General features: G+C 51.3%; 1 protein-coding gene and 1 pseudogene across 2 annotated transcripts in view; both read right to left on the bottom strand.

Moving 5' to 3' along the window:
* The window catches only part of CAPN11 (calpain 11), a 26,765-nt gene extending 2,552 nt beyond the window's left edge, over positions 1-24,213 (bottom strand). Inside the window, exons 1-20 of the mRNA XM_032299539.1 lie at positions 24,166-24,213; positions 17,978-18,042; positions 16,340-16,346; positions 15,485-15,735; positions 15,062-15,131; positions 12,290-12,408; positions 11,613-11,746; positions 11,300-11,468; positions 6,592-6,675; positions 6,406-6,491; positions 6,090-6,164; positions 5,748-5,908; positions 5,338-5,516; positions 2,467-2,478; positions 1,936-2,147; positions 1,271-1,310; positions 1,108-1,173; positions 964-1,021; positions 773-837; positions 492-560 (exon numbers count right to left, since the gene is read on the bottom strand). Coding sequence (XP_032155430.1) covers positions 492-560; positions 773-837; positions 964-1,021; positions 1,108-1,173; positions 1,271-1,310; positions 1,936-2,147; positions 2,467-2,478; positions 5,338-5,516; positions 5,748-5,908; positions 6,090-6,164; positions 6,406-6,491; positions 6,592-6,675; positions 11,300-11,468; positions 11,613-11,746; positions 12,290-12,408; positions 15,062-15,131; positions 15,485-15,735; positions 16,340-16,346; positions 17,978-18,042; positions 24,166-24,181 — 1,938 coding nt within the window. The 5' untranslated portion in view covers positions 24,182-24,213. The remainder of the gene's footprint in view (positions 1-491; positions 561-772; positions 838-963; positions 1,022-1,107; positions 1,174-1,270; positions 1,311-1,935; positions 2,148-2,466; positions 2,479-5,337; positions 5,517-5,747; positions 5,909-6,089; positions 6,165-6,405; positions 6,492-6,591; positions 6,676-11,299; positions 11,469-11,612; positions 11,747-12,289; positions 12,409-15,061; positions 15,132-15,484; positions 15,736-16,339; positions 16,347-17,977; positions 18,043-24,165) is intronic.
* On the bottom strand, positions 7,650-8,842 carry LOC116565752 (annotated as a pseudogene). The gene is made up of 3 exons (XR_004275577.1): positions 8,614-8,842; positions 8,132-8,305; positions 7,650-7,993 (listed from the first exon to the last, which is right to left on the bottom strand). The product of XR_004275577.1 is annotated as a chromatin target of PRMT1 protein-like (transcript).
* Positions 24,214-24,219: the final 6 nt, after the last annotated feature.

Below are 24,219 nucleotides of genomic sequence, written 5' to 3'. Positions count from 1 at the left end.
TGTGGTGTGGTTGTGTGTGACTGTAAGCATGTGTGTGTGTGTGTGGTGTGGTTGTGTGTGTGTGCAAGCATGTGTATGTGTGTGGTGTGGTTGCGTGTGTGTGTGAGCATGTGTGTATGTGTGTGGTGTGGTTGTGTGAGCATGTGTGTGTGTGGTGTGGTTGTGTGTGTGTGAGCATGTGTGTATGTGTGTGGTGTGGTTGTAAGTATAAGCGTGTGTGTGTGGTGTGGTTGTGTGTGTGTGTGAGCATGTGTGTATGTGTGTGATGTGGTTGTGTAAGCGTGTGTGTGTGTGGTGTGGTTGTGTGTGAGCGTAAGCATGTGTGTGTGATGTGGTTGTGTGTAAGCCTGTGTGTGTGTGGTGTGGTTGTGTGTGTGTGTGAGTATGTGGGGGGTAGTTAGGGTTCTGGTTCTAGCTTCCCCTCACTATTTCCACCTCTCCGGAGACCCTCTTTTCCTAATCCCTGAGGCTGCCCCTTTCGTGCCCTTTACCGTCCATTTCTTGAGTTTTTTCCACAGGATCTGGAACTCTAGAAGCCCCAGCTTGCCAGAGCCGTCTTTCTGGAAGGTGGTCAAGGACCCCAGAGAAGGGAGTGAAGAGGGCCTCCTAGGAGACAGGGAAGCAGTGGGGCTTCCCGAGGGGGCACACAAGCCCTGGAGCCCCACTACTGTAGCAGCCAGAAGAACTGGCATCTTCTGCTACCCCAGAGCCTAATCCCAGAGCCAGGGTGGCCATCTCTGGACCAGGCTTGGGGCAGGGGACAGGAGGATACATCTATGAGGTTGATCATGCAGCGGCAAGTGTCCAGGCCAAAGCCCTTGGTCTTGAAGCTTGTGACTGTGAGGAAGGGAAGGTGTAGAAAGGAGAGGCAGGGTGAATGCAGTACCATGGGGGGCACCCGGAGTGATCAAGAGGGGCACAAAATATGGGGGAGGGGTTGTGCGTGGTGGGTGGAAGACTCACATTTGAGGGCCATCCTGTTGAGCAGCCTCTGCAGCTCGTACACGCCTATCTCTTTGCCCTAGGAAGGGGGACTGTGAACCCCGACTCGGGCCCCTCCAGCCCCTCATCCCCCTCCCGTCAGCCCTCCGCCCTTGGCCTGCTCACTTCTCCTGCCACTATTTTAAACAAATGTAGGAAGTCCTGGTCGATCTCATCCTCAGAGACCTTTTCCTGGGGGCAAGGGAGCAGGAGAGGAACCTGGTCAGAAAACTTCCTTCACAGCCCCAGGAGCTTCCTTCCAGCCCCCAGCCCTACAGCCTCCCCTCACCTCTTGGAGTTGCTCAGCATAGTTGACTTCATCCAATTCCCTGGGCAAAGGTGATTTAAAGCTCAGGAGTTACCCAGGGGCAGGGAGACGGGAATTTCAGCAGGGTGCTCTGGGGGTCATGTCATGTCTTTGAAACAATATAGGGCAGCTCCGCGGAATCTGGGTTCTAGCTCTAGTTCTGATTCTGCCACTGACTGGGGCTTCACCTTCTCATGCCTCAGTTTCCCTGACTGTAAAATAGGGAGAAAGTGGCTGGGTGGTGGCTCACACCTGTAATCCCAGCACTTTGGGAGGCTGAAGTGGGCGGATCACAATGTCAGGAGTTTGAGACCAGCCTGACCAACATGGTGAAACCCCATCTCTACTAAAAATACAAAGATTAGCCGGGTGTGGTGCTGCGCGCCTGTAATCCCAGCTACTCAGGAGGCTGAGGCAGGATAATCGCTTGAACGGGGGAGGCGGAGGTTGTGGTGAGCCGAGGTCGCGCCACTGCACTCCAGCCTGGCGCCTGGTGACGGAGTGAGACTCTGTCTCAAAAAAAAAAAAAAAAAAAAAAAAAGGGACAAAGTGAGGGAGGGCCTGATAGCATGACAGCAGCTCCTTGAGATTGATATCCTGTAGCTCTTGGGTGGCAGGCCTTGGAGCAGTGAGCGGCAGCCCCTCACCAGGACTCGCTGTGCTTCTCGGTGAAGACCCGAAGCAGGAAGTCAGCATCTCTGTGTGGCTCGAAGGTGGAGGGAATAATGAGATATTCCCCCGGAGGCAGCCGGAGTTGGCTGCTCACCTCCCGTGAGTTGGCGAAGATTTCTGAGAAGCCAAGGTCCTGATACTTGGTGAAGAAATCATTCTTCAAGGGGACATCCTGGATGTTCTGAAACTATACGCACCCTGGAGGTGGGTACAGGACTGGCATGGGAGGTTAGGGAGGGAGGGTCCCCCAAGGTGAACAGCCGGGCCAGGCAGGGTTGGGGGTAGGTGCCACCAGCAACTGACCTAGCCTGGGCACCACCCAAGTGGCCTGTAACTCCAACAGGGTCATTCCTTTCCCCAGCCCTAACAGGCCCCAAGGGGCCTGGAATCCTAACCCAGTGACCCCCAAAGCCTCTCGCCAAATTCCACCCCTTGCCAATCCATTTGCAGCCAGGGGGTGGGGGGTGTGTGTCCAGGAACAAGCCCCACGTCTTTATCTTCTGTACCTCCTTTGGGACCTGGGAAGGGAAAGGAAGAGGAGTGTCAGTTCTCTAGGGTGGTGCAGGGGCTCAGGCCTTTGGAAGCCAAGCGGGATGTGTATAGTGTGCATCTGTGTGTGTGTGTGTGTGTGTGTGTGTGTGTATGTGTGTGTGTGTGTGTGTGTTGCTGGAGGGGTATTAAGGGCACTAGGACACTGGTGGCGGGGTGGGGCATGGGCTCTGACAGTTCAAAGGTCCTGGCATTAACAGTCCCTCTCTGTGGAGGTGGGAGGATTGCTTGAGCTGGAGGTCAAAGCTGCAGTGATTTTTGATCATGTCACTGCCCTCCAGCCTGGGCAGCAGAGTGAAACCCTGTCTCAAAAAAAAAAAAAAAAAAAAAAAAAAAAAAAAAAAAAAAAAAAAAAAAGAGGCCAGGAATGGTGGCTCACGCTTGTAATCCCAGCACTTTTGGAGGCCGAGTCAGGTGGATCATGAGGTCAGGAGTTCAAGACCAGCCTGGCCAAGATGGTGAAACCCCATCTCTACTAAAAAACACAAAAATTACTGGATGCAGTGGCTCATGCCTATAATCCCAGCACTTTGGGAGGCCAAGACAGGTCAGGAGTTCGATACCAGCCTGACCAACACGGAGAAACCCCATCTCTACTAAAAATACAAAATTAGCGGGGCATGGTGGTACATGCCTGTAATCCCAGCTACTCGGGAGGCTGAGGCAGGAGAATCGCTTGAACCCAGGAGGCAGAGGTTGCAGTGAACCGAGATGGTGCCATTGTACTTCAGCCTGGGCAACAAGAGCAAAACTCTGTCTCAAAACAAAACAAAACAAAACAAAACCAAAAATCATCCGGGTGTGGTGGCGGGTGCCTATAATCCCAGCTACTCAGGAGGCTGAGGCAGAGGATTGCTTGAACCCAGGGGGCAAAGGTTGCAGTGAACCGGGATTGAATCACTGCACTCCAGCCTGGGTGACAGTGAGAGTCCATCTCAAAAAAAAAATAAAAAAATAAAAAGCCCTCAGCTTTGGATAGCAAAGTACAGTTTATACAAGGTAGATTTTTATCATTCCAGGTTAAGCAACGGAAACAGAATCCCAAAGATGTGAGGTGATTTCTCCAACCTCAGACGGCTGAAAAGTGAAAGAACTGGGCTAAAAATCTAGGAGAGTGTTTTGCTTTTCCATGGAACAGTCATATCCTGCAGGAAGTGAATAGAAGATGACTAAAATTGAGGATCGAGGACAAGTAAGTTTGTAAAAATGTGAGTTAAACCCAATTAAACAGGTTGCTCTATTGCAGAGGTAGCTCAGCAGCACCTCCCATGTGCTGCGTGCACTGGAGAGCTCGGGCTGGAGTCGAGCCTTTCCTGAGCTTATTTAATTTTGAAGATGTCTTTTTTTTTTTTTTGACAGGGTCTCACTCTGCGCCCAGGCTGAAGGGCAGAGGTGCAATCATGGCTCACGGCAGCTTCGACTTCCCGGGCTCAACTGATCCTCTCACTCCAGCTTCCCGAGTATCTGGGACCACAGGTGTGGGCAACTATGCCCTGCTAATTTTGTTGTTGTTGTTGAGACAGTGTCTTGCTGTGTTGCCCAGGCTGGTGTTAAATTCCTTGTGCATCCTCCAAGTGATCCTCCCACTTCAGCCTCCCAAAGTGCTGACCTAACAGGCATGAGCCACCTCCCCCAGCAAAAATATCATCCGGAGGCACAAGTCTGTCAGCCTCGTGGACTAATGGCCCCAGGAGAAGGGCAAGGGTTGTGTCTGTTTTGCTCACTATTGAACCTCTGGAGACTGGACACGGGTCTGGCATACAGCGGATGCTCCATAAATACTTGTTTATATAAGGGAATGCAAGTGAATGAACAACTGGCCATTTGGAGAATTTTGCAAAGCATGGTTTGCTTGGGAAATGCTTATCAGGGCTTTCTCTTGGTTCCTGGAGTGAGTGCTGCTGGTGGGGCAGGCAAGGGGGATGGATGATTGCGGGGGTGGGGGTGTGGGGAACTCTCAGAGCGCTGGGAATCAGGGCACAGGCTTCGCCTTGACCTTTGGATGTGTGAGCTTGGGCAAGTGGCTTCACATCTCTGGTACGCAGGCTCTTTCCGCTTCCTTAAAGGCATTAGCAGTTCGTATTCCTAAGGCCTTTGGAACGATGCCTGGCAAAGGATAAAACTTGTGAAGAGGAAGCTGCCGGCTCTGCCTTGAAGAGCACAAAGCACCATTCGAGAGTTAGGGCTCAGTCTGGGCAACACAGTGAGACCCTGTCTCTACTAAAACAAACCAACAAACAAAAACTAGCAGGGCAACTGCCTGTAATCCTAGCTACTCAGGAAGCTGAGGTGGGAGGATTGCTTGAGCCTGGGAGATCAGAGCCGTGATCGCGCCTCTGCAGTCCAACCTGGGCAACAGAGTGAGACTCTGTCTTAAAAAAAAAAAATCAGGGCTGTGAAGCCTATTGGAGCCTGTACCTCTCCCAGGCAGGAAGTGGCCCTGGGGAGAAAGGAGTGAGGCCAGGAGGCCAGGTGTGGTGGCTCATGCCTGTAATTACAGCACTTTGGGAGGCGGAGACAGGCAGATTAACTGAAGTCATGAGTTCGAGACCAGCCTAGCCAACATGGTGAAATCCTGTCTCTACTAAAAATTCAAAAATTAGCAGGGCATGGTGATGTGCGCCCCCAGCTACGGGGAAAGCTGAGGCATGAGAATTGATTGAACTGGGGAGGCAGAAGTTGCAGTGAATGGGGATTGTGCCACTACACTCCATTGTGCCACTACTCTGGGCAACAGAGTGAGACTCTGTCTCCAAAAACAAAAAAAAAAAGGAGTGAGGCCAGATGAGGGAGTGTGAGTGGCCCTCGGGGACCAGCCAGGCACCCACCGAGTAGAGGACAAAGCCGATGGTCTGCAGCTGGACTCCCTGCTGCCGGGCATGCCGCCAGTTCTTCTGCATCAGGGCCACCAGGCAGGTACAGACCACTGCATCATCCTCTGCGTCATCTTCTGGGTCGTCCCCCTCAGGGAGAGAGATCTTAAACTGGGGGTTGGTCCAGAACGTGTCTGTGGTGGAAGCAGGTCAGCAAGGTTATATGGGGACTTTCCTTGGCCACGCCCTTCCCTGGGTGGACTGAGCCTCTCCAGCCACACAGGATCTGTCTCCTCCACAGGGGCTGTGAAGTCTGACCATGGACCCGACCGGAATTACTTGTGCCCTAGGTCTGGTTTCATGGTGAGCTGCAGCCCATCCTTCACTCCCTGCACATGCCCCTCCCCCTGAGCCCCGGCACCCACTGGGGTGGTTCCTGCAGCCCCCTGCGGTGCTGCCCCTGCGCCAGCTGCCCTCGTAGAAGATGGTGTGCCAGGAGCTCTTGTTGTCACCAGAGAGTGCATCAGGCGTGAGGTTGCAGATCTCCAGGAGTGTGAAGTTATTCAGGAAATCTTGGTAGGACATCCTGCGGTGGGGTTGGGGTGGACCCCATCAACAGCACACTTGCATCCTCGGGTCCCTCTCCCTGAACCACCCCTACCCCCACCGGGAGCCTCCCCATCCAAGGGACAGAGAGGAGTGGAGCAGGGAGATGAAGGACCAGGGCCTGGGGTGGTGGTAGGAAGCCCAACCCAAGCCACACTGACCAGAACTCTCCATCCTCCATCCTATGCAGCAGCTGCATCTGGATGTCTGGGGCCACCTCTTCCCACTCTTTGGCACTGGAGCAGAGATGGTGGTGGAAGGAGAGGGGAGGAGGTCACATGGCACCTCCTTCCTCTCCAAGGGACTCCCTCTTACCTGAATGTCTGCCCCCTGGGTTGTGGAGCTAGATGGAGAATCTAGAGGGAGGGGCTTTGCCCTGGGACACAGGTTGTCCTCCCAAATGGGACACCAGTGGGTCCACCTGGCACTGCCTGCTGCATCCTCCAACCACTCCTCACCTAGGTTGGGGGCACCTACTTGTCACTCCAAGCTCCATTCCACTCTATCCGGCCCCAGGGATTCCGGACCCGAATCAGTGTTTCCATTTTGCCTCTGTAGTGGACCTGGGTGTGTGGGGGGGTTAAAGGTCAGAGTTATGGGGCCAGGGGGACGTTCTCCTCCTTCTTAGGGTCCTCAGGGTAGGGCACAGTTCTCAGGACTCACATCCCGAAGGCCAGTCACTGAGTAAGCGTGCCCTCTCACCAGCAGCTTGTCGGTCATGGACTCCAGTTCACTATCGCTGGTGACCTACAGAACAGAGAGGGAGGAAGGGCACGGAGGACCTGGTCAGAGGGACGGGGCACCCAAAGGAAGATAAGAGTTCTCCAGGTTCATTTTTTAAAACAAACTTTTGTTTTAAATATAAGATTTTAAATATAAGATTTATAAGAAATATAAGATTCCAATGAAACTGGAACAGTTGACAGACTATGCTTGAACTTAAACTTTCAAGGAAAATAAGGGAGAAACAAAGTTCATGAGTGGAAAAGTCCAAGATTGGTTTGGGATGAACATGAGGATAACTGCATTTTAGCATGGGTATCTTCTGACCTCTTCCAGCCCTTCACCTGCCACCATTCTCCCTTCCCACACACCTGCCAAATCAAATGGCTTCTTCCTCTGTATTGTAGGTATAAACCAACCCTATAGTACCCTTCTGGATGTGATACAAAGCCAAGAGGAAAGTTTGTCAATCTTATACAAGGGTAGAAAGTACAGTTCAACCCAGCACACTGGTTATGACATGTGGTGTCAATGTACATGGCAGCAACTTCAGTCAACCTCTGATGCTGCCCTGGAATGATTCGGTGTTCTCAGTTTACTAAATTACCAATGTGGGAGAATGCATTTTTGAGCTCCAGACTTTCTAAGCATTTTAAAGAGGCTGCTGAAGAGGATGTAACAGAACGCTATGTCAGAAACCTAAGCATCAGGGATGAACACTGACCGTTTTTTTTCTGGGACCTTTTTGTGGAGGCAACAGAGATCAACAAAAGAAATGTTAGCATGTCAGAGCCTGTGACGAGTGAGGGAAGGCAGAGGTAGGAAAAGGGAGTTCTAGCCACAAGGCTAACACATTTGTGTTCAAAGAGAAGTCCGGGCAAAGGAGGGGAATCCCCCCCCTAAAAAACAACCAAAAACTAAAACTAAATCAAAGGACAAAGGGTTTCATACAACACAGTATCAACAAGTAAAAGGAACACACTAAATGCACAAGCTGGTGGCAAGTAAGTCCACAGCCTATTGTGATGGGTCCATCCAGCATCAATCAGATTTCTTCTCGTCTGTTACCTCAAGGTTATTTACAGATGTGTTGACCAACAAGAGTCTCTCACAGGAGGGTGAGCAGTGGGCAGGCTTCACTCATTGGCTTCAGAATCTGTCTGCGCCATGTGGGCATCCAACTCAGCATCCAGGTGTCCTTTTGTTTTCAACACGTATGCATCCAAGTTGTTGTCCAGCTGCTCCTTGGTCAATACAGGGCTAGCAAGGGCACCTCTTCCTCGTCCACTGCCTTGGCCTCAGCCTCCAAAGCCCCCTCTTTCCCGACCTATCATACCTGGACCTCTACCACCGATTCTGCCATGACCCATGGCTCTACACCCTAGGCTCCCTCTCCCAGGACGTCCACAACCTCGACCACCACCTTTTCTTAAGCCCATTCAGGGAGCTATGGCTTGTCCACCTCAGAGCAGGTTTTGACCTCTGAGCGACATCCCGCCCCTAAGCAGGGTTCTGGTGGCTTGTCCCCCACGTAGTCCTCCTCTGGGCAAGCCTCTCTGGATTATGGGTAGGACTTGTCCTCCATCTGCTCCCCTGGCCAGGGCCCCTGTGCCTAACCATGTCTGGTTGTTACTCTTACCCAGACTGCTTTAAGCTCTTCTGCTTAAGTTGTTTTTGTTTTTTTTTTTTTTTGAGATGGAGTTTCACTTTCGTCACCCAGGCTGGTATGCCATGGCGTGATCTCGGCTCACTGCAACCTTGGCTTCCTGAGTTCAAGCAATTCTCCTGCCTCAGCCTCTTGAGTAGCTGGGATTACAGGCATGTGCCACTACGCCTGGCTAATTTTGTATTTTTACTAGAGATGGGGTTTCTCCATGTGGTCAGGCTGGTCTCAAACTCCTGACCTCAGGTGATCCGCTCACCTTGGCCTCCCAAAGTGCTGGGATTACAGATGTGAGCCACCGCGCCCGGCCTGCTAAAGTTTGAATGCTGACTGGACAGAGGGTCTAGTCTCCCTCTGCTGGGCCAGTCTTCTGTTTCTGGCACTGGCTGGCTGCTGTTGGTCCTGCATCAAAGATGGAATAGTCACTGGCGTCAGCTGTTTGTTCCTCAGCATATTAGCAAAGCGCTCATTTAGAGACATCTTGGTGGTGCTTTTCACCATCACTTTTGGTGCTAACTGTCCAGCCATCTTCAAATCCCGAGAATTGAAGGAAACAGATGCCAGTGTTCCTGATGGGGCTGCCACGGCAGGCGGGCCCGGACCCGCCCAACCTGAGTGGACAGTGGAGGGGCTCGGGTTGGCTAGATGGGCGGTTGGTCAGATGCGCAAGCGGTAGTGTGCGACCTTAGTGCGTTGTTATTGGTTGGCTACCTAGTCGGCTCATCTGTCTGCTCACACGGCCTGCCCTTTCCTGCCTTTCATCTGCAGCAGCTGCCGGCTCTAGCTTGGTGTCCAGAACCAAAACTAAGCTTTTAAATTATTACCATTATTTTGAAATAACTGTAGATTCACATGTATTAAGAAATAATGCAGAGAAATCCCAAGTATCGCATACTCAGTTTCCCCCAGTGGTAACATCCGGCAAAACTACAGTGAAATACCAAAAAAAGAACATTTTTACAATTATTATTATTATTTGAGACGGAGCTTCGTTTTTGTTGCCCAGGCTGGAGTGCAGTGGTGCAATCTCGGCTCACTGCAACCTCTGCCTCCCAGGTTCAAATGATTCTCCTGCCTCAGCCTCCCAAGTAGTTGGGATTACAGGCATCTGCCACCACGCCTGGCTACTTTTTTGTATTTTTAGTAGAGATGGGGTTTCACCATCTTGGCGGGGCTGATCTCAAACTCCTGACCTCAGGCGATCCTCCTGTCTCGGCCGCCCAAAGTGCTGGGATTACAAGCCTGAGCTACTGCACCCAGTTTTATTATTACTTTTGAGACAGGGTCTCACTGTGTCACCCAGGCTGGAGTGCAGTGGTGTGATCTCGGTTGACTGCAGCCTAGACCTCCTAGGCTCAAGCGAGCTTCCCACCTTGGCCTCCTGGGTAGCTGGGACTACAGTCTCTCACCACCATGCCCCGCTAGTTTTGGTATTTTTAGTAGAGATGGGGTCTTGCCATGTTGCCCAGGCTTGTCTGAAACTCCTGGGCTCAAGCAATCTGCCCCCTTCAGCCTCCCAAAGTGCTGGGATTACAGGTGTGAGTCATGGCGTCCTGCCCAGAATGTTGATAAGGATGCAATCTGTGAACCTTATACAAATTTCCCCGGTTTTACTAGTGCTCACTTCTGTGTGTTCTATGCAATTCCATTACATGTAGTTTCGTGTAGCCACTACCACAGTCAAGATATAGAACATTTCCATCACCACAAGTATCCCTCGTGTCGCCCTTTTATAACCAAACCCATCTCTTCTCACGAGTCCTCTTCCATAAACCCTGGAAACCACTCATCTGTTCTTAATTTATATTACTTTGTAATTTCAAGAATGTCATTTAAGGCCAGGCACAGTGGCTCAGGCCTGTAGTCCCAGCACTTTGGGAGGCCGAGGCAGGCGGATCACCTGAGGAGTTAGAGACCAGCCTGGCCAACATGGCGAAACCCCGTCTGTACTAAAAATACAAAACTTAGCTGCGCATGGTGGCGGGTGCCTGTAATCTCAGCTACTCTCGGAAGGCTGAGGGAGGAGAATCACTTGAACCCGGGAGGCGGAGGTTGCAGTGAGACACGATGGCACTACTACACTCCACCCTGGGCGACAGAGTGAGCCTGTCTCAAAAAAAAAAAAATGTCATTTAAATAGAATCATGCAATGTGTAACCTCCTTTGGGGGGTTGTCTTTTTTTCCCCTTTTTCTCAGCTAATTAATTTTTTTTTTTTTTTTTTTTTGTAGAGATGCGGTCTCACTATATTGCTTAGGCTGGTCTCAAACTCCCGGGCTCAAGCAATCTTCCTGCTTTAAGATTACAGGCGTGAGCCACTGGACCTGGCTGGGGTTGGCTTTTTTCATTTAGTATAATTCCTCTGAGATCTGTCCTAGTTTCTCCAAGTATCAATAGTTTGTTCTTTTTTATTGCTGAGTAGTATTCCACAGTGTGTAATCAACACAGTTTATTGAATCATTTACTTATTGAAGGACATCTAGGTTGTTTCCTGTTTGCGGGCTATTATGAATAAAGTTGCCATACACATATGTGTACAAACATTTTTGGAGACATGTCTTCATTTCTCTGGGATAAGTGGCAAGAATGCAGGGTCATATGTAGCACCCTGGGTTCATGTATTTCTTCCAACAAATGTTGGTTGGGTGCCTATTGCATGCTGGGCTCCTTCCTAAGTTCCAGGGTCCAGCAGTGAATGAGACAAATAAGGTCACTGTCCTCATGGAACGTGAGTACTATCTGGAGAAGATGAGCTATGAGTGAAAACATAGAGAAGCAAGAGAATTTCAAGTCACAATAAATGTTGGGGAGAAGGTAAAAACCAGGTAGAAAGTAAACAAGGTGGGGAGGCAGGGAAGGCTAATCTGGGGAAAGGGCAGTTGAAATGAATGAGAAGTGCTGGCCACGCAGATACTGGGGGAAGAGGCTTTTAGGTGATAGCAGCAGCAGGTGCAAAGGCCCTGAGGTGGGACCATGCTTTGCTTACTTCAATGCAGCAGCCCATGAGGGAGGATCGCTCCACAGCCTTCCTAAGGAGCCTGAGCAGGTTCTGAGGGGGCCTCCGGAGTTGGAAGCTCTGGGCCACACCTCCTGTGAAGTCCTCAAAGCCTTCCATGGTATTGCCCCCTGACAGCGCTTCATAGGACCCACTCAGCCTGTGGGCACAGAGAGGGCACTGTTGAGCTCTAGGGTGGAGGTGAGGGGAAGGAGGGATGTCCTGCCACCCCCTTCCCTCCCCCTGATTCCAGCTGCCCCCACAGAGGCAAGGCAAGCCCCCTTCTTTGGCTCCCAGCACTCACTTGGCATACGCCTTCTCCAGCAGGGCGCTCCAGAACTCATTGCGTGCGTTTGAGTGCACGAACACCAGCTTATCATTTTTTGTGGGTAGCCGGTCATCCACCACCACATTCACCCACTGCCCAAACTGCCAAATCTGTGGGTAGCAACACACACCCCTTGCGTGGGAACCCTGTCATCAAGCGCCTCCTAGTGGCCAGGCCTGATGACACGCCAGTGTCAGAGGCTCCACTTTCCAGAATCACTGAATAGTGCGGGAAAGGTAACCCGAAGCCTGAGCCCGGCCCCTCCTCCCCTTCCCTGCCTCCTCTCCTGCTTCTGCCAAGACCTCCCTGGGGAATTTGTCCATATGTTGCTAAGTTAAAGGGGCAGATTACAAAAATTATGTGACAAAGACTACCAAAGTCACATATACCCACACACACAATGGAGAGGAAGAGAAGGAGAATGGAGAAAGACAGCCACAAATTGTTAAGGCTTCTTTTCTTTTGGGACTTAAAAAATTAGCTTACATGCTTTCTTTGGTGGGCAGATATTTCTCTGATAATTAGCCAAAAACCCACCCGAATAAATGCTATTTTCCAAAAGGAAAGAAGGTGAACTTCAAAGCATATATGATTCTCCCACCCCACCCCCTACAAGCCCCACAAAGCCACGCGGCTCTCACACTGTCCTTCACCTGAAAATGGAAGATGCCGGCATAGTTTTTCTTGAAGCCCTGCCCCCGGGGCACCACGCGGTACAGCAGTTTGGGGCAGGTGGTAAGGGAGCCGATGGCAGCCAGCAGCCAGCAGTCCCCTGGAAAAGACAGGCAGGGCTTTGCCACCCCTGAGCACCCCCATATGTCTGGGTGGGCCTCAGAATCCAAGGCCTAGGGGAACAGAAACTTGACCCTCTACCCCATTCTCACCCCTTGGCAGAGACCCACCTTCCCTCCGCCCTCCCACTGAAGAGTGTTCAGGAAGGAGGCAAACGGAGACACTGAAGGCAGAGACTCTCTGGTGAGGTGAGTTTCTGTACGCTTTCTTGAGACAGGGCCTTGCTGTGTCGCCCAGGCTGGACTGTGGTGGTGTGATCTCAGCTCACTGCAACTTCCTCCTCCCAGGTTTGAGTGACTCTCCTGTCTCAGCCTCCTGAGTAGCTAGGACCACAGATGCCCACTACCACACCTGGCTGATTTTTATATATTTAGTAGAGATGGGGTTTCACCATGTTGGCCAGGCTGGTCTTGAACTCTTGGCCTCAAGAGATCTGCCAGCCTCAGCCTCCCAAAGTGTTAGGATTACAGGCATGAGCTACTGCGCCTGGCTGTACCGTTTCCATTACATGAGAGCCACATGCTTTTGTTTTCTTGAGTTTGAGAAAGAGGTACTTTTGGCCTCAGGCTCTAGGAACCTATTTTCCTAGTTTTTATTTTGTTTTGTTTTGTTTTTTGAGATGGAGTCTTGCTCTGTTACCCAGGCTGGAGTGCAGTGGCACAATCTTGGCTCACTGCAACTTCTGCCTCCTGGGTTCAAGTGATTCTCCTGCCTCAGCCTTCCAAGCAGCTGGGACTACAGGTGCCTGTCACTACACCTGGCTAATTTTTGTATTTTTAGTAGAGATGGGGTTTCACTATATTGACCAGGCTGGTCTCGAACTCCTGACCTTGTGGTCTGCCCTCCTCGGTCTCCCAAAGTGCTGGGATTACAGGCATGAGCCACTGTGCCTGGCCTTCCTAGTATTTTTTTAATGTAAATTTTTATATATAAGTAGAGACAGAATCTCACTATGCTGCCCAAGCTGACCTTGAACTCCTGGACCCAAGCAATCCTCCTGCCTTGGCTTCCCAAGGTGCTGGAATTACAGGTATGAACCACAGCACCTGACCGGTAACCAGCTTTCCTTGAGAGACAGCCAATACTCTCTCCACATTCTTCCAACAGATCCAGTCACCTTCCTGCACCCTGTGAGTACATTGGTGTGACCATGAAGGTCCCAGGAGATCTCTCCCTCATGTCACCCACATTATATTGGGTACCCAGGGCTGAATGTGTACCCCAGCAAGATCCCTGGAACTAGGCATCAATGGGGGTATGGGGCAGTGTCCCTGGGCTGAAGTTTAGCTGAAGGGAATCCTATGGGAGACGAACACTACAGTCCTCCATTGCCACCTGTCTCCTGAGCATCTCAGCCCTTGCTGGGTGGGGCCCAGGGGCAGGGTGATGGGCAACCTGGGCCAGGCTGAGGTTGAGGGACCGGAAAGTTTCTGTGATTACTAGTGGCCTCCTGGCTGCCTGGAGAGAGGAATATCAAGGATGCCCCAATCCCTATCCTTGTTTGAGTGCCTGGGAGAAGCTAATTCCCTCCTCCTCCAGCTCATTGTCCCTCCAGCCTACTGAGCCACAGCAGCCACAGCAGTGGCCTTGGGGCCTAAGGTCTCCTTGGCTTCTGCTCTGCCCACACCTTGCCCTTTTCTTTGCCCCAAGGGGACAGAATTCAGTCTCAGAGAAAGTCCACCCTGGCTTTATCCCTAAAGAGCCAACAAGGAATCTGGAGGAAACCGTGGAACAGGACCAGGCTTAGGGAGGAAGATCTACCCTGGGGCTTTCTGTGGGAGCCTGTGTGAGAGTGGGCTGATTGGACCCCGTTGCCGTCCTATTTGATACCCAAGATTTAGCAGGTTCTAGTGCTTTCCGCAAATTCTTCGACCATCTTCCCTTCCAAAGGTAGAGCCTAATTCCTTTCCTCTTGAGTGTGGACCAGATTCAGTACTTGCTTCTAACAAATAGAATATGGTAGAAATTATGATGTGTGACTTCTGAGACTAGGTCAGAAAAGGCATTATGGCTTCCTCCTTGTCCTCTCTCTTAGATACCTCGCTTTGGAAGAGCAAGCTACCATGTTGTGTGGACACTCAAGCAGCCCTGTGGAGAAGCCTACATGGCGAGGAACTGGGGCCTCCTGCCAACAGCCAGCAAAGACCTGAGAGCTCCTGCCGTGTGAGTGCACCCACCTAGGAGCAGACCCTCCAGCCCCAGGCGAGCCTCCAGATGATCACAGGTTGCAGACATGTTGACTACAATCTCCTGAGAAACCCTGAACCAGACCCATCCGGTGATTCTGCTTCTGAATTTCTGACCCACAGAAAATGTGAGATAAGAAAATTTGTTTTTTGTTTGTTTGTTTGAAGTTGCTAAGTCCTGGGTAATTTATTATGTAGCCCTAGATAACTAATATCCCCCCCAAGACCCAGACGGCAGCAGGCAGGGAGTGACATCCAGACTTGGGAGGGTCAGGGAGAATGCATGGTGTTCTCACTGTCATCTCCTCAGAAGGGGAGGGACAGGGAAACAGAAGCAGGCTGTCTGAAACTCAGGGCTCCCTGTTTTCCAGCTTCAAAGGACACCCTAGCACCCCTCCCCCAGCTCCCCTTCCCCAAGTGGAGACCAGCTTCCCTCGCCCCACTCACCGAGGATCCCCTGGCAGATGTCTGTTGGAGAAATCCCATCCATGATGAATACAGGGTTGCTTATGATGTCCTTCAGTGAAGGAATAAAGGTTTCAGGGGACCCGGGACACCCCCTCCCCACCTTTCTCCCACCTTTGCTGGGGAATGATGTCCACCTTGAAGTTCCAGAGGAACAGATAGAGGGGAGGGGAGAGGGTACAGGACCAACTTGGCATGATAGCAGGGGTTGTTGGGTGATTTCCTTTAGGGTTACCTGGGAGGTTTGACTTAAGCATATTCAGAACTGTCCCCAGCTCTGATGAAGGTGGGGCCTAGTCCCAGGGTCAGAAGAGGGTGGTGGGGGTTGAAGATTATAAAAGTAACAGAGGGATCACTACAAGCTCCCCTCCGTCCAAGGATCCATGCCTCCCTTCCAGCGCTCACCTTGGGCCGCTGCCAGCAGACGTTCTGCACATTTTTGGAGTTGGGACCCAGTTCCTTGAAGCCCAGTGAGCTGGGTTCAGCAGGGAATAAGGGGTCCTCGAACAGCTCCCCCTTTCTTAGACAGGCTGCCTGCAGCTCCTCAAAGCTCTGGTTACCAAAGTTATGGGCATTGTGGTGCTGGCCGACGCCCTTGGCCTTGAGCCGGCTGTTGTTTATGTGAGCCACCATTCCCGTATCAGCAAAGGTGGGCGCTGCTTAAGAACAAAAACAACACAATTGAAAAATGTAACAAGCTGGGCACAGTGGTTCACGCCTGTACTCTCAGCACTTTGGGAGGCAGAGGTGGGAGGATCACTTGAGCCCAGGAGTTTGAGACCAGCCTGGGCAACATGGTGAGATCTCATCTCTACAAAACAAAAATTTTAAATCAGCTGGGCATGGCGGCGTGGGCCTATAGTCCCAGCTACTCAGGAGGCTGAGATGGGAGGATCACCTGAGCCCTGGAGGTCGAGGCTGCAGGAGTTTGAGGCTGCAATGAGCCGTGATAGAGCCACTGCACTCCAGTCTGGGTGACAGAGCAAAACCTTGTCTCTAAAAAAAATAAATAAATAGGCCAAGTGTGGTGGCTCATGCCTGTAATCCCAACACTTTGGGAGGCTGAGGTGGGCAGATCACCTGAGAGGTCAGAAGTTTAAGACCAGCCTGCCCAACATGGCGAAATCCCATCTCTACTAAAAATACAAAAAATTAGCTAGGCTTGGTAGCGGTCACCTGTAATCCCAGCTACTTGGGAGGTTGAGGCAGAAGAATTGCTTGAACCCAGGAGATGGAGGTTGCAGTGAGCTGAGATCACACCACTGCACTCCAACCTGGGTGACAAAAGCGAAACTGTCTCAAAAAAAAAATAAATAAATAACTTTTTTAAAAGAAAAAAGGTTGTCACAAAGAGCCCCATACTGTTTGATTCTATTTATATAAAATATCGAATATATAGAGAGACAGAAAGTAGATTAGGGATTGCCTGGTGCTTAAGGGTATGGGGGATTAGAAGTTGATGGCTATAAGGGTGTGGGGTTTCTTTGGGAGGGTGATGAGAACAATCTAAAATTGGTTATGGTGTTGGATGCATAACTCTGTGAAGATACTAAAAGCCATTTAATTATACACTTTGCTTAATTTTTTCCATATTTTTTTTTAAGAGGCAAAGTCTTGTCCTGTTGGCTGGTCTTGTACTCCCGCCATACCTACCTGGAATTGTACTTTGGAATTATCCTTTGGATTTTTTTTTTTTAAAGAGTCTTATTCTGTTGCCCTGGCTGGAGTATAGTGGCTTGATCATGGCTCACTGCCGCCTTGGCCTCCCAGGCTCAAGGCCTTCTCATCTCAGCCTCCTGAGCAGCTGGGACCACAGGTGTGTGCCACCACGCCTAATTTTTTAAAATTAAATTTTTAATTTCTAATTTTTTGTAGAGACAGGATCTCACTATGTTGCCCAGACTGGTCTTGGATTCCTGGGCTCAAGCAAATCCTCCAGTCTTGCCCTCCCAAATTGCTGGGATTACCGGCATGAGCCACCGCACGCAGCCAAATGGTACGCTTTAAATGGGTGAATTGTAGGGTATTTGAATTGTCTCTCAATAAAGCTGTTTTTTTTTGTTGTTGTTGTTGTTTGTTTGTTTTTAAAGTGGCCTCCAGACCATCCAAACAGATGCTGCCATGTTGGTCAAGCTGGTCTCTAACTCCTGAACTCAGGTGATCCGCCCGCCTCAGCCTCCCCAAGTGCTGGGATTACAGGCGTGAGCCACCATGCACGGCCGAGACACTGCTCTTTCACTCTTGTCCAGGCTGGAGTGCAATGGTGCGATCTCAGCTCACCGCCACCTCTACACCTCCTGGGTTCAAGTGATTCTTCTGCCTCAGCCTCCTGAGTAGCTGGGATTACAGGCATTCGCCTGTAATTTTATATTTTTAGTAGAGACGGGGTTTCTCCATTATTGGTCAGACTGGTCTCGAACTCCAGACCTCAGGTGATCCACCCGCCTAGGCCTCCCAAAGTGCTGGATTACAGGCCTGAGCCACTGCGCCTGGCCTGACATGGCTCTTTTAAGGAGAGTGAAAATAATGGATTATAGAGAGCAGAAGGCAGAGGGAAGGGGTTGCTGGGGGTGGGCTGGGTCAGGTAATGGCCGAGCAGGTGGCACTGGATGACTGTCAGAGTAAGAGTCGAGTCAGGCTGGCTGATGGATCCTGTGCCTGCTAGGCGGCTTGGGACACCCTGCCCACACCTCCACCCTCAGTGGGACTGCAAACTGCTCACATCCCTTCCTGAGGGTCGTCCCCCGCCTCACCTGCCCTCCCACACAACACAACTGACTTCCCCCACCAGCAGGCGCAGAGGAAGAGAAGAGAGTGAAGGAGAAGGAAGAAAAAGGGAGGCTGCAGCGACACAACTGGGTCTGCAGTCCTACCCAGACGTGAGCCCCAGGGTAGGACACGCGTGCCCGGCTTACCCTCCCGTGATCCGTCCAGGCTCTCCGCTGACTCTGGAAGACTCAGCCCTAGAATAAGAAAGAGAGTGGGAGGAGGGGAGGAAGGCTGTGGTCTAAAGTTAAACAGAGCCCAGCTGGGGCCGGGGTGTAGGACGATTTTAGAATGAGGAAAAGAACTGGGTTGGGCGGCAGCGACAGGGAGGGCAGCAGGCTTCTGGGATTGTTTAGAGGTGAGACCCTGACTGCGCCCACAGAAGAGTGAGTCCCCCAGAGACAAGAGCAGGAGGTCTCAGTTATTCCACGCGCCCCGAGTGACAGAACCAGGACACTAACTGCAACAGCAGAGCGGACAGCACTGAGTGCCTTCTCTGTGCCCAGCATGCCAGCCCTACGAGGGGGTTCCTGCGATACCGATTACTGCGAAATGGAGCAGGGGCCCTGAGGCTAAGAAGCTTGCCCAAGGTCACAGAGTGAGGGTTGGGCGTGGGATGAAGTTCAACTGCAGACCCTGAGCCAGGCTTGCAGCCTCCACCCTATACTGCGCCTCCTGAGAGGAAGTGTTTCTCCTAAACCGAAGGCTGGCGGAAGCCACAGCATCTGTTAACAAAAGCATCCACAGGCAATTTGCTGCTGAATTTATGTCTTGACACCCCCTCCCTTTGGCCTCTGCCCCAAGCAAACCCTTCTCCTGTTCCACATGAGTGCCTCCTTGGGACTTCCTCAGGCCCTGTAATGACCCCTTGTTCTCCCGGTCCCCAAGATCCCAACACACCACATCCCACATCAAAACAGTCATGGAGTCCTTCACACAGGAACCCCCTCATAGGACCCTAATTTCTCATTTCTACCATTGGTGTCCAAGGCCAGGGCTTCCAGACAACCCCCAGACCGCAAATGGCCCCCTTTTTTTTTGAGACAGAGTCTGGCTGTGTCGCCCAGGCTGGAGTACAGTGGCTAGATCTCAGCTCGCTGCAACCTGCGCCTCCTGGGTTCAAGCGACTCGCATGCTTTAGCCTCCCAGGTAGCTGGGATTACAGGCATGCACCACCATGCTATTTTGTATTTTTAGTAGAGACAGGGTTTCTCCAAGTTGGTTGGGCTGGTCTAGAACTCCCTACCTCAGGAAATCTACCCAAGTCACCACACTTAGCTAATTTTTGTATTTTTAGCAAAGATGGGGTTTCACCACATTGGTCAGGCTAGTCTTGAACTCCTGGCCTCGTGATCCTCCTGCCTCAGCCTCCCAAAGTGCTGGGATTATAGGCGGAAACCACTGCACCTGGCTATATAGTTTTCTGAGACAGAGTCTCACTCTGTTGCCCAGGCTGCAGTGCAGTGGCACAATTATGGCTCACTACAACCTCAAACTCCTGAGCTCAAGTGATCCTCCCTCTCAGCCTCACGAGACCAGCAAGGGGAACACGGTGAGACTCCTGTGTATACAAAATAAAATTTTTAAAAAATTAGTTGGGCATGGTAGCATGGGCATGTGGTCCCAGCTCCTCGGGAGGCTGAGTGGGAGGATGGATTAAGCCTGGGAGTTGGAAGCAGCAGTGAGGCATAGTCCTTCCACTGCTTTCCAGCCTGGGTGACAAATCGAGACCCCATCTCCAAAGCAAACAAACAAAAAATAATAAGGTTGAGGAGACTCGGGATCCTGACTTTCACATCTCCATGGAGCCTGTGGCTTGTGATGAGAAGATATTAGGACTCCTGCCTCAGTTATGAGTAGTGAGCACTTATATAGTGTTTCTAAAAATAATAGCAGCGTATGAGGGCTCACGACATGCATTGCACTATTCTGAACACCCTATGTGCATTAGCTAATTGAGTCCTCACAACAACCCCACTGGTTAAGCTTAGTGTTATAATTTCTCTGCTACAGACAGAGAATCTGAGGCACAGAGAGGCTGAACTTCCTCAGACTCGGTGGGCATTTGTGTCAGGGCTGGCACGTAGGCACGCTCGCTGCCTTGCTGGGAGGCTGCCGCGGTGAGGGGCCATGGCTGTGCTGGAGAGGGAGGCGCCCTTAGTGCGCCCCTTCATCCACCATACTGCAACGTGTGTGTGGTCTTTGTGAAGTTGCTTTCCCTGTGGGGAGCAGCTGACAGGGGGTGTTGAGAATGGATAACAGTGTTGGATAGGGGGTGGCTTGTCCCGTATTGGCAGAGCTAGTGCCTTGAGCTGCACTGGAGCCAGCGTGTTAGCTGTGTGACCTTGGGCCAGTTTGACCTCCCTGAGCCTTGGTTTCCTCACCTATGTATACAGGCTGCTGCATTCTACATGGGAGGGTGTTTCAGGATTGAAGAATGCAATGTATGTGAAAAAGACAGGAGTTTAACAGGTGCTCAGAAAATGTTAGTCACCTTCTCCCTACTGACGTAGCTGGTCAACTGGCGTTTGTTGAGCTCCTTCTAGGATTGCATGGCCCCTGCTCTGTGTCACATATGCACCCCTCCATCATAGGATTTAATGATGCTAGTGATACTACTCCCATATTGGAGTCATGTGTGCATTCGTCTGCCTTTGTCACTGGTTTGCGCTCCTGAGGGCAAACCCTAGCTTGCCTTAGGCATATGTTTTTTGGTTTTTTGGTTTTATTTGAGATGGAGTCTCGCTGTATCGCCCAGGCTAAAGTGCAGTGGTGCAATCTCGACCCACTGCAACCTCAGCCTCCCGGGTTCAAGCGATTCTCCTGTCTCAGCCTCTTGAGTAGCTGGGATTATAGGCACACGTCACCACACTCGGCTAATTTTTGTATTTTTAGTCGAGACGGGGTTTCACCATATTGGTCAGGCTGGTCTTGAACTCCTGACCTTGTGATCTGCCCGCCTCGGCCCCTCAGAGTGCTGGGATTACAGGCATGAGCCACCGTGCCCAACCAGGCATGTTTTATAAAGCATTTATCCTGGGTCGGGCATTGAGGGGTCAAGATGAATTCACCCCCAACATGGAGCGTGGAGAGGACGTTCCCACGTGATTCCTCCCCAGTTTCAGCTCCATGGGCCACAGAGACAGGAGAAGGTGTAAGGAAGAAGGGCCACCAGGCTGCTGGGATCATCAGGGAGATTCTGTGGGGGAGTGACTATCCCCCTTTCCCTGCTGTAAGCGCGTCCCATTCCCCTGAGGGTGGGGTGCACTTTGACTTCCTCGTTCTGGAAGCATCAGGGCTGGGGAGCAGGGAAAAGGGTGGGTAGAGCCAGAATCTGGGAGTTCCCCCCTCTTTTCCCCTCCATTTTTCTCAAACTCTGCTTCTTCCAACCCAAGCCTCCTGGGATTCTCTTAGAAATGGTAATGGAAGCTCCCTCACCCGCTCAGGGGATAAACAGTGGAGCCTCAGGGGCTTCCGAGAGTAGGGTGGAGAGCAGGCCTGGGAGGGGAGAGCTGAACTCTTCTGTGTCATCCCCTGATCCCTGTCTGTGAAGCTGGCAAATCAGGGTGACTATTCCCATCTGACCTGAGCCAGGGGCCTCCCCAGAGAGACTGAGTCAGAGGTTCTCAACCCGGGTGATTATGGCCCCCAGGGAACAGGTGGCAATGTCTAGAAGCAATGTTGGTTGTCATAACTGGGGCAGGTCTCAGGAGGGCTACTGGAATCTAGTAGGTAGAGGCCAGGGATGCTGCTGGGTGCCCCTCAGTGTAGAGGAAATCCTCCACATAAAGAATTTTCCAGCTCAAAATGTCAAGAGATCTGAGGTTGACACACATGGGCTGAGCAAATCATCTAAGGCCACCCACACGATGAGGCAAACCACGCCATGCCCTGCCACCATGCAGTCACTCCAGGCAGCCTTTACCCTGGCTTCCCTGAGGACTGAGGGTGTTGAGCTCTCCTGGGGGTCTGGAAGGACCAGGGAAGATGCTGTTGTCGGAGAAGACTGGAAGAATATCAGAGGGTAGGCCAAGGCGATGCAGGTTCCACCTCACGCCCCTTGTCTCATTTCCCCAGAGCCCTCTGTCCCCTAGTCACCACCCAGCCCAACAAGCCATTTCTCACTGCCTGGCACCCAAACCCGGCTTCGAAGCTGCATACCCAGCCCCCAGGGTGTGAGCTCATTACTCAGCTCTGACTTGCAGGAAGGAGTGACACACCTGTCCACATCACCACAGTTGTCATGGAAAATGTCTTTAGGCCGGGCAACTAAATGTCTTAGGTGGCTCACACCTGTAAACCCAGCACTTTGGGAGGCTGAGGCGGGAAGATCACCTGAGGTCAGGAGTTCGAGACCCATGTGGCCAACATGGTGAAACCCCGTCTCTACTAAAAATACAAAAATCAGCTGAGTGTGGTGGCACGTGCTTGTAGTTTCAGCTACTCAGGAGGCTGAGACAGACAGACCAAGGCTGCCTGTGGGAAGCACAGACAGATGGCCAGAGCAACACAGTAGATCCCCTTATACCTAGGGATACCTCCCAGTACCCCCAGTGGACACCTGAAACTGCAGGTAGTACCAAACCCTGTGCATATCAATACTATGTCTTCCTTTACGTACATACCTATGATAAAGTTTAGTTTATAACTTAGGCACAGTAAGCGGTAAACCATAATAAGTAATAAAATAGAACAGTTATAACAATAGCAGTGATGCGAATGTGGTCTCTCTCTCACAAGATATCTGAATGTTTTCAGACTGCAGTTGACAGCAGGTAATTGAAACTTCGAAGTGTGGGAAGCAGGGCTGGCTGCATATGAAAAGGCATGACCAGACAGGAAGCCTGCTGCAGCTGCATGTCCTGTCTCCTCCTTCAGACTGAGAACCTGTAGATCTATTTTAACTAAATCTATTTTATTTTACTGACAAAAAAATGTATATATCTGTTGTGTATGACATGGTGTTTTGAAATATGTATTCGCTGTGGAATGGCTCAGCTGAGCTAATTAATAGCTGCATTACTTCACATACTTGTTACTTTTTTGTGGTGAGAACACTTAAAATCTACTGTCAGTGATTTTCTTTTTCTTTTCTTTTTTTTTTGAGGCAGAGTCTTGCTCTGTCGCCAGGCTCCAGGCTGGAGTGCAGTGGCACAATCTTGGCTCACTGCAACCTCTGCCTCCCGGGTTCAAGCAATTCTCCTGCCTCGGTCTCCCGATCAGCTGAGACTACAGGTGCGCACCACCATGCCCAGCTAATTTTTGTATTTTTAGTAGAGATGGGGTTTCACTATGTTGGCCAGGCAGGTCTCAAACTCCTGACCTCAGGTGATCCACTCGCCTTGGCCCCCCAAAGTGCTGGGATTACAGGTGTGAGCCACTGCGCCTGGCCTCAGTGATTTTCTGAATGCAATACATTGTTATTAGGGGACTGTAGATTCAGGGACAGTTTGATTTCTGGTGCTGGGGAAAAACTAAGATGTTATGTTAGGAAATGTTTTAAAAATTAGTAATTAATTAATTAATTATATTTTGAGATGGGGTCTTGCTATGCTGCCCTAGCAGGTCTTGAACTTCTGGGCTTAAGCTCAGGGCACTTCTGAAGAACAAGAACTAGGTCTGGGGTCATCTGCTAGGCTGAAACTTCCTAGGGTCAGTTGTTAAACAGGGAAGGCATGAGAAGCTGGGAGGCTGGGTCTAGGGGTCCATGGTCTTAACGGTGTCCCAGGCTGACAGTGAAGTACAGGGCTGACCTTCTGTGAGCCAAGGCTGGCGGACCTCTGACCATCCCAGCCCCATAGGAACAGCTCAGTTCTGCCCATCCTGCCCCCTCCTCCCAGCCCACTCTCCCCCAGCTCCTGGAGTTTGGTCCCAGGCTTGCCTCAGGCAGTCCTGCCCCTGCCACCCTGAGGATCTCATCTTCCTGGGCTGAGGAACCTGCTTTTCTAGGCTTGGGAGAAGTTTTCTCTGTTCTCTAGAGTTTTCTTCTCTACTTGGGCTTTTTCACACAAACCCTTTTCCCCAGCAGCCATGATAGTGGTATGGCCGGTCCCTCTCCTCTCCCCAACTCCAGCTGTCAGTGGAGAGGAGGAAGAGTTTCCGCCTGGCCTACCACCCAGGGTGACCACCAGTCGCCTATTCTTCCCCAAACAGTCTGAGGAAGAGACCCAGGTCCTGTCCTTAGGGAGCATCCAGTCTGATGGAAGATTCACTGCCTATACCCTTAAGGGGCACCCAGTCTGATGGGGGACACAGCTCCTTCCCTGGCGGGAGGCCCTAGCCTGCAGCAGGCACAGAAACAGGGCCCCATGAGTGCCTACCTGGGGAGGACTGCATGCTGGTGGCTAGCTCAGTGCTTGACAGTTGAAGGTTCT

Source organism: Sapajus apella, unplaced genomic scaffold, assembly GCF_009761245.1.
Source record: "Sapajus apella isolate SASKATOON/1434 unplaced genomic scaffold, GSC_monkey_1.0 scaffold41, whole genome shotgun sequence".
Lineage (NCBI taxonomy): Eukaryota > Metazoa > Chordata > Mammalia > Primates > Cebidae > Sapajus > Sapajus apella.
This window is presented reverse-complemented; position numbering and strand designations above follow the sequence as displayed.